The 9,991-nt window shown below is 43.1% G+C and overlaps 1 protein-coding gene across 1 annotated transcript; it reads right to left on the bottom strand.

The window, feature by feature from the left end:
* Positions 1-6,887: 6,887 nt before the first annotated feature.
* Positions 6,888-9,807, bottom strand: mrpl22 (mitochondrial ribosomal protein L22). Its single transcript, XM_061248434.1, has 7 exons — positions 9,692-9,807; positions 9,562-9,604; positions 9,182-9,317; positions 8,426-8,491; positions 7,964-8,041; positions 7,773-7,842; positions 6,888-7,382 (listed from the first exon to the last, which is right to left on the bottom strand). The coding sequence occupies exons 1-7, from the start codon at positions 9,717-9,719 to the stop codon at positions 7,174-7,176; spliced, it is 630 nt and encodes a 209-aa protein (XP_061104418.1). The 5' UTR covers positions 9,720-9,807; the 3' UTR covers positions 6,888-7,173.
* Positions 9,808-9,991: the final 184 nt, after the last annotated feature.

Raw genomic sequence — 9,991 nt, 5'->3', positions numbered from 1 at the left:
ACACACAGGCAGAGAGAGCAGCATTAACACACCATGAACACACTATGAACACACACAGGCAGATAGAGCAGCATTAACACATCATGCACACACCATGAACACACCATGAACACACTATGAACACACCATGCACACACTATGAACACACACAGGCAGAGAGAGCAGCATTAACACACCATGAACACACCATGAACACACCATGAACACACTATGAACACACCATGCACACACTATGAACACACACAGGCAGAGAGAGCAGCATTAACACACCATGAACACACTATGAACACACACAGGCAGAGAGAGCAGCATTAACACACCATGAACACACCATGAACACACCATGAACACACTATGAACACACCATGCACACACTATGAACACACACAGGCAGAGAGAGCAGCATTAACACACCATGAACACACTATGAACACACACAGGCAGAGAGAGCAGCATTAACACACCATGAACACACTATGAACATACACAGGCAGATAGAGCAGCATTAACACACCATGAACACACTATGAACACACACAGGCAGAGAGAGCAGCATTAACACACCATGAACACACTATGAACACACACAGGCAGAGAGAGCAGCATTAACACACCATGAACACACTATGAACACACACAGGCAGAGAGAGCAGCATTAACACACCATGAACACACTATGAACACACACAGGCAGATAGAGCAGCATTAACACACCATGCACACACCATGCACACACCATGAACACACCATGAACACACCATGCACACACTATGAACACACCATGAACACACTATGAACACACACAGGCAGATAGAGCAGCATTAACACACCATGCACACACCATGCACACACCATGAACACACCATGCACACACCATGCACACACCATGAAGACACCATGCACACACCATGAACACACCATGAACACACTATGAACACACCATGCACACACAGAGGCAGGGTTAGGGATGTTTGAATGACTGCAAGGGGAAAATAATGGTGGGGAAGGGGGCATTTTTACTTGAAAGGAAAGCCATCCAATTTAAACTGTTCACTTCTGTTGATTAGTGGTATCCTGAGGCATGGGGGGGGCGGGGGGGGGGGGGGGGGGGGGGGGCTCTATTGAAGTACAGTACAGTGCAATAAATAAATAAACAAACCATAATAATTAGTCATTTGACTAATAGGGGGCTTACAAAGCTATTCTATCTGGCTCTGCTGGATATTTAAGACTTGTCTTTTAATACATTTTAAAAAGTATTTTTCTTTATCACCTTATAACACCATTGTACATGTTTATGGTTATTTCCCCCCACAGTGAGCTCCAGCCATTTTAACCCTGGGTACAGCAGACTGGGAAAATTAGTGACAACCATCTTGCATCTCACTAGCATGTAATGGCCTTTATAATACCCGAGCTCCATTATAGCATGACATCCAGCACCTCTAGTGAAGTGCTTGGTCATTCCTCAGATACTGCATTCAGAATATGGACCTTCTTCTGAGTCTGTAAAAATGGAGACATCTCTTTTTAATAGTTATCTTTAAGGGTGCCACATCAACCACAATGGTTCTTGACTGGCACAGGAGCTATAATGGGAAAAACACATCTGCTTTCATTTGACAAGTGCACTGGCCTCTCATTTAGCCTTATGCCTGGAATTAGTGACACTCTTTATTTGAACATTGTTATTTTTATATGTTTATACAGTTCTCACATTACTGACAAACTCCAAGAGAAATCCAGTGAAGCAGAATGTTTGAATAAAGCAGAATGATTAATTCAAGAGATATGCTTAAAACAATTAAAAGCATGGCACTCAAGTAATACGTGTATGTTTTTAACTGTCAACCATTAGAAGAGTAGGTCTAAGTTGTGTGTGTATAACTTGTATAATGTTTCATTAACTGGCTGGTATGTCATTCTTCATTCTTGTTTTTAATGCTGCTCTAAGTGTTGCCTGGTTGGTCTACTAAGGGAACAGTGGGCCAGTGATCAAAACAACTTGCATGGCTTTGTATTTATATAGCGCCTTTATCCAAAGCGCTGTACAATTGATGCTTCTCATTCACCCATTCATACACACACTCACACATCAACGGCGATTGGCTGCCATGCAAGGCGCCGACCAGCTCATCAGGAGCATTTAGGGGCTAGGTGTCTTGCTCAGGGACACATCGACACAGCCCGGGCGGGGGATCGAACTGGCAACCCTCCGACTGCCAGACGACTGCTCTTACTGCCTGAGCCATGTCGCTTTGTGCACCTCTTCTAGTTTCTACAGAGAGATAGCTACTTGTGTTACATTGTGCATCTCTCCTCGTGTCCATTGAGGGATAACTGCTTGTGTTACATTGCGTGTTACATTGTCTTTCCTAATAATAACAGGTTGCTTCATGTGAGCTTAGTTTAACTTGAAACTGTTTATGGTCAATTTATCTCGTGGACTATCTTCTTTGCCTTAAATACTTTCTCAGAAAATCATCAATATACAGCCAGACACACACACACTCTCATTCACTCACACACACACACATACACACACTCACTTACAGTCACACTCACACATTCTCACACACACACTCACACACTCACACTTACAGTCACACTCACACACACACACACACACACACACTCACACACTTACAGTCACACTCACACATTCTCACACACACACTCACACACACACACTCACACACACACACTCCTCACCATCCCAAGCCTGTGCAAACAAATGAAGGTTTGAATAAAGCGTAGCACCTGCAGCATCAGAGCCCTGGTGAGGAGACACTGAATAATGTGCCCATCAGATAAATTAATACGGTCCAGTTATTATCCAATGATGTGACATGAAACATTACCCGTTGGTAGTAATCATTAAATTATGGGATGGCATCAGGTCTTCAGTTTCAGCTCATCCAATAGGAGGATCAGGTCTTCAGTTTCAGCTCATCCAATAGGAGGGTCAGGTCTTCAGTTTCAGCTCGTCCAATTGGAGGATCAGGTCTGTCGCAGGCTAATTTACATTTACATTTACATTTTTGTCATTTGGCAGACGCTTTTAATCCAAAGCGACTTACAAGTGCATAGGTTCTACCATAAGTCAAAGCATCACATCCAGAACTAGGAAAATACACATGGAATGCTGTTCTAAACGTAGGCGTCATCGTTAGACAAGGATAGGGATATCAGGAGGGAGGACTAAGGTAGAGTTTGAAAATAGGGGGAGGGATTCTGCTGTCCTGACAGTGGTAGGCAAGTCATTCCACCACTGAGGAACCAGAACGGAAAACAGGCGTGAACGTGCAGCTCGACCGCCAGGTGCTCGTAGTGAGGGAACCATAAGGCAACCAGAGCTGGCAGACCGGAGTGGTCTAGCTGGGGAGTAGGGAGTGATCAGGGATTGTATGTAAGGTGGGGCAGTCCCCTTAGCAGCCTGAAATGCCAACACTAGGGCCTTGAAATGGATGCATGCGGCAATAGGAAGCCAGTGGAGGCCAATGAGAAGCGGACAGGGATGTGAAGAACAGCCCGTCTCTCATTTTTCATGTGAAGAGAAGCCCGGCGCATGAGAACAAGCCTTAATCACAGCCTCAGATGAGCTCAAGTTTTTTATGGTAGATATTTAAACAGAAAAAACTTTGCCAAGAGATGGGAACGGGAGAGAGGTTATTAAACAGCGAAAACCTGTTTTGCATGTAGCAGGAGTGCTGATGGAACTGGGGTTTAAAATGGCTTCCTGTAGAATTTACCAGCATCAGACAGCCCCAATCAGCATTCTGCACCTTTGAGTAATCTGATTTTCAAGGCTTGTTATCTAGCTGCAAAAGTACCCTGTCCAATACTTTTACATACTCGGGTTAGCTCAGCAAAATAATGAGATGCTATTTTCAATATTTAAAATGATGATTTAACATGAGATTCACATATAATATATTTGTCTGCTACAAAGTGTGTGGTAAAAAACATGTTTGGTGTCAATCTAAATAAAACTGACAGATTCAATAAACTTTCCATGGATATTTCGAAGGATAGTAGTAGAAGTAGTAGGATAATTTGGAACACAGCAACACTGCCACCAAGTGTAGAGAGAGAGGATTACAATTATGTCTCAATACACCACATGTTGCATGGTGCGCAATGGACAGTGTTAATTAGCAGGAAATAGTTTGGATGTTGAACAGGGTGCGTGTTCCTGATCTTCTGCCAGGCAGCAGAAGGGGCTCATGATGGACTGTACTTACACACACAAGTGTAAAATCCATGTTCAGAAAGTAAAAATCCTCTGCAGTATTTTTTTCCAACCACCTGGATCTGTTAATTAGCAGAATTCTTCAGCCAGGTGGCAGAACTAATTATTGAAATCAGCTGGCTGAGTTTATGGGTTGAAGAATGACTAACAAGACATTTCCGTTCTGACCACTCCATCAGAGTTGTCCAATCTTATCCAAAAAGGACCAGTGTGGTGCAGGTTTTTGTTTAAGTTACACCTGGTTACACTGAATACACCTGATTCAATGAATTATAACTAAACATGGTCTTCAACCAAACCTTGATTAATCAGGTGTAAATCTCCCAATAGGACATGGTGCACAAATTCAAGAAACAGCATCTAAAGAGGGCGGCTCTGATTTATAAATACCCTGTTTTGTAGGAATAGCAGAACAATTTGTCTGGAAAGTTGCTTCTTTCACCTTTACTTGAAATGTCTATTTAAAATGGGGGAGGGGCTTCTGTTAGAATGTGAAGATGGTTACGCCATTATAGCCAAATTCAGGAGACTGCAGGTCTTTGGATTCAGACAGTGTTTGTCCAGGTTTTTGTGATACTGCAGCTAGCTGGGAAAATGACTTTGTAATCCTCACTCAGATAGAGCAGCGTTATCTAGCAGCACAGATAAATATTGTCTTAAAACACATTCCAGCATAGCTCCAGTCGCAGGTGCAATAAAGTGTTTGTTTGGGTTGTGTGCTCCTCTCTCAAGGGCAGATGTCTGGTGTGCGTGCGCTGGCCCCCAGCTGCCTGTGCGCTGGATCTTATTTGTTAGACGACATCATTCTGCGGCTGTCGCTCTATCAGAGACAATGAAATAACACCCCACAGCACTATAACAGAGCGCTCAGCATTCTGTCTGTAACTTAATGCGTTTCTGCAATCTCACCTGCTCCCCACACACACACACACACACACACACACCACGCACCTGCACACATACACACAGACCAACACCATGTGTATGCACCTGCACACAGACACACACCATGCACACCTGCATGCACGCACACACACCTGCACACACATACACGTGCATGCACACACACCTGCACACACACAGACCAACACCATTGCACCTGCACACACACACACACACACACACACACACACACAGACCAACACCATTGCACCTGCACAAACACACAAACACACACACAGACCAACACCATGGACCTGCGCGCACGCGCACACACACACACGCGCACAGACACACACAGACTAGCACCATGTGCATGCACCTGCACACAGACACACACCTGCACACGGACACAGACACACACCTGCACACACACCTTTCTGTGCTTGAAGCTGCAGTGAGTAGCTTTGTCAACGGTCACGATGTTGTGAAAACATCTATAATCACTTACGAGTACATGGCTAAATGACACGTCGAAACAGAAGTTAGATTAGCACTACTTTCTGTGATGACAAACATGTGAGTCAAATGGATCTTTCGGAAGGAATTTCTAGAGGGTGGGGAGGCCAAGGAGGGGGAAACTCTGAAGAGCTGAGAAGAGAAAGATAATTTGGGCATTGATGGAATGAATGGAATGAAAATGCTTTCAATTCGCAAATGCATTTTCATTGCTGGAATGAAAATGCTTTCGATTTGCAAAAGCAACAACGTCCTTGTGTGGTGCCCCTATTGCAATATGAGTGCAGTTGACCGCATGAATTACATTTGGGAAGGCGCTGCAAGTTGTGCTTTGATGTTGGCCTGTTCACCCGCAGTGTAGGAAAACTGTATGTATTGCTGGGTCATTCCAGTTATGGCATCCCACACGGACGCCATCCCACACGGACGCCATCCCACACGGACGCCATCCCACACAGACGGCATCACGGGGCTCAGTGAGGGCTGTGAAATCCCCAACCTGTCCCTCTGGAACGTGCCGGTTGCCAGAAACCCTAGAGTGGTAAAATCTGTCAAATCTGCCGGTTTCCGGAGGTTGGTCGCTGTGAAATTGGGCCCAATTCAGCACACAATTCCAAGAGAACTGTTCTAGGGAATCAAAATCGTCTCATAAGCCAGTCATGAAAATCCTTGTGGTCCCTGAACACGATCTCCATCCAACGTCCTCCAACAGGGCTAAAGGAGCCATTGAGCATCGTTACGCACAGTCATCACCCAGCCCCTTCATAATGAGTGGAATTGCTTAACACTTTTAATTAATCAGCGTGGACTAATAGATGCCCTATTCCATTATTAAAATGTATTGAAAAAATACACAGGGTTATCTGCTTTATTGGTAACAAAACAATTACTCAGGCATGGATTTTCTGCTGACAACTGATATTGTCAGCAGGCTTCCGAATTTGAACTGTCAAAAGAATTGAGTGAAAACTTTTTATTTTTAAAATATTTATTTCACTGCTTTGGCTGCAGTCATCATTTCCCTCTACCTCCATGATTTGCATACGTATGGGTCAAAGTTTCCATAAATTTTTTTTTTTTTTAATATAAATCGCAATTTATGCTTAGAAAGTGGCGTATGCATTTTAAGCCCTTTTCTGTGTGAACGGAAAGGTTATAAATGCGGCCCCAGGCCACAGGCACATCACAACAACCAGGAGCTTTCTGGAGACGAGAAACCTGAAACAGGCCCACACCATGAAGTCCTAATAGATTTTATTTTATTAATAAAAGACATTGGCTTTGTTTTGTACATTGGGAGTCGTGTTAGGAAGCAATAACGGCTCTAGTGTACACAAACACATCGTGCTGTACATAGTCAGAACATCACTGCTGCTGCTAACCTCTGCCCTCATGATCATCTCCTTTACCCTCCAGAGCTGGACTCCATAAGGAGCCAGTGCCATATCACTTCAGTACATTGTCCACCTCTGAAGACCCAAATGAGCAGCTAACGCAGGGGCAGGAGAGGCCAGCGACGGGCACTAGAGCGAGTGGATGACGGTGCGGCTCTTCAGATTCTCCACATACTCCCGGGCCTGGTCCAGCCCCGCCTTCGGCTCCACCATGGGGGGGGGGCCCTCCACCAGCTTCACAAAGTAGTGGCAGTGGACCTTATCCATGATGCCCCACATGCCCCGGCCGTGGATCCGGATCCGTTTCAGGTACTTCCCCTTCCCCGAGAACGACTGGGCTAAAGCAGCATCACAGAGAGCATCACCCTACTGCAGAGCTGTCCTCAGAGACCCGTAAAAGAGCTACTTTAAAACAAGACGTTTGCACAGTTGCACAGAAGGGGGGTTGTTCTTAATTCAGAGGATAATATAGAATTGAGTAAAGTAAGGATTTTTTTTTCTGTACAACAAAACAGGCCAAACTTGGCTGGGGGGGAAATGATTTCACAGCATGATTTCCTAACATAAATGGGGAACCGGTTTGAACACGCTTAGGATTCAGTGTCTCATTAGCAACAGGTTTGAACAGGCTAAGGATTCTGGGTCTTATTAGGAACCGGTTTGAACAGGCTTAGGATTCAGGGTCTTATAAAGGGTGGGGTTACCCCCTCTGACAGTAAAAAACTTACCAACATACAGGTTTGATTTGTACTCAACATTGTGATTCTTAACAGCCAGTTCCTGGGCTTCCAACAGAACCTTTAGACAGAGAAAGACAAACATGATCCATTAATTTTAACTTTAACACTTAAAATTCAGGAGAAGAATATTCAGGAGCACCAGAAGTTTTCATGAGAATAAAACATGATTAAAGGCCCACCTCCTTCATTATACCCGCTCCCTTCTTATCGTTGAACTCCAGCTGTGCGATGGCCTGGTCAATACTCATGCCTCTTATCTGCAAAGAAAACAAACCCAATCAACAGGGCTTACAGTGAAGTAATCTTTCATTCATTTAAGATGTAATGCTTAAATGTGCTTTACTTTCAAGCAAAATCAATAAGTATTTTATTTAATGAAATTATATATTTTGCACTGTCAATTATTATTTTCTATTGTTCAGATTATTATTTTCCCAAAACATATTTTGAAGTTAAATATATTCTAGATAATGTTTTTCTGTTGTTCAAGTGCTGTTCAATTTGGTCTTTGGATGGAAAGTAGGTTCCTCCCTTCAAAATATGCTATAAAAAACATTTTTTGGAGGACACAGTACATTCCAATATCAACGATGGAAGGTAAAATGTGAATGAATCATCTTATAATTGACCACTTTATTTACCAGTTTTGCCAGATACCACATCTTGTCCTTGCTGTACTTTATCTGCTGCCTACAGTGATGGATTTCCTGGACAGAAAGAGCATTTAAGATTCATTTAATAATACAAAACCATCACTGATTGGCTAGAACGAAAATGAGCAAACATTGAAAGTTTGAAAACTAAATCCGTACAACAATGCTAAAACTAGCACGTACACTCACCGATCACTTTATTAGAAACATTTTTGCTTTATTAAACCTACTTATTCCTGTAATGATCTAATCAGCCAATTGCGTGGCAGCAGTGCAATGCATACAATGTAGATACAGGTCAGGAGCTTCAGTTAATGTTCACATCAACCATCAGAATGGGGAAAAAATTTTATCTAAGTGACTGTGGCAGACAAGGTGATTTAAATATCTCAGAAACAGCTGATCTCCTGGGATTTTCACTTGTCTCTAGAGTTTGCAAAGTATGGTGTAAAAAAACCTTTCAAAAATCGAGTGAGCAGCAGTTCTGCAGACAGAAACGCCTGGTTAATGAGAGACGTCAGAGGAGAATGGCCAGACTGGTCAAAGCTAACAGGAAGGTGACAGTAACGCAAATAACCACGCATTACAACAGTGTTATGCAGAAGAGCATCTCTGAGCACACAAGGCATCCTAACTCTAAGTGGATAGGCTACAGCAGTAGAAGTCTAAATAAGTCTAATAGTGCTCACTGATTGTATATTATAACATAGGAACAAAATGCTACTGATATTAATCTGATCTCACAGCAGGTCTCCGCGCCTCGTCCCGACTTTGCGGCGGATAAACAGTTCGATTCTTCCTCTCCCATTTTCTACTGAGCTCTAATGTCGGACTGGTGTGGAAGGAGGGGTGTTGAACAACGCAGACTGAGGCGACAATTCTGAAAAACAGGGGAAAGAAACACTGTGGCTAAGATTTTCTGGCAAGGATGCGTCGTTATCTGCATAGCAGGATACGAAAAAAGTATTAAATTCAGATTAAATCTACCTAGTTCAGAGGAGTTGTTGCACTGCGTAGCTACTAGCTACAGAATGAGAGGTTAATTTTACCCTCGGCACAGGTCACGTTCGGTTACCAGTCTAACAGCATAACACTCGCTAGGAATATATAGAGATCATCTTTACCTTGAACACATCTGTCCTGCAATACTTCTCAAGAGTGTGACACCTGTAATAAAAAAATAATTGTACCACAACTTAAATCCGAAAAGCAGTTAGACTTAGATGTAGACATTAAATCAAAATGCGATCTTACCCACTCCTGTCACAGAGGAGAGCGCCATCTTGCACCTTCTGACACGACTTGCTTTACGTTAGGAAGACCAGTGAAAGCGTTCTATAAAACTTTAAATATATATATATATTTCAGAGTTTAGATATTTGCCTAAATTTCAAACAGTCATGGCAGGACGGTTGCCTGCTATATATAGCTACCTAAGTTATTTTGTATCTCATTAATTTCAGCAAGCGATTATAGCTAGTTTATGGAAAGCCATAACTTGGTATGTGCTGCTAGCTCAGTTTATCCTGCGTTGCTTTCCGTAGTTTATGCGCA

Source organism: Conger conger, chromosome 7, assembly GCF_963514075.1.
Source record: "Conger conger chromosome 7, fConCon1.1, whole genome shotgun sequence".
In the NCBI taxonomy this organism is placed as follows: domain Eukaryota; kingdom Metazoa; phylum Chordata; class Actinopteri; order Anguilliformes; family Congridae; genus Conger; species Conger conger.
Note: the sequence above shows the minus strand (reverse complement) of the source record. Positions and strands in the feature narration are given on the sequence as shown.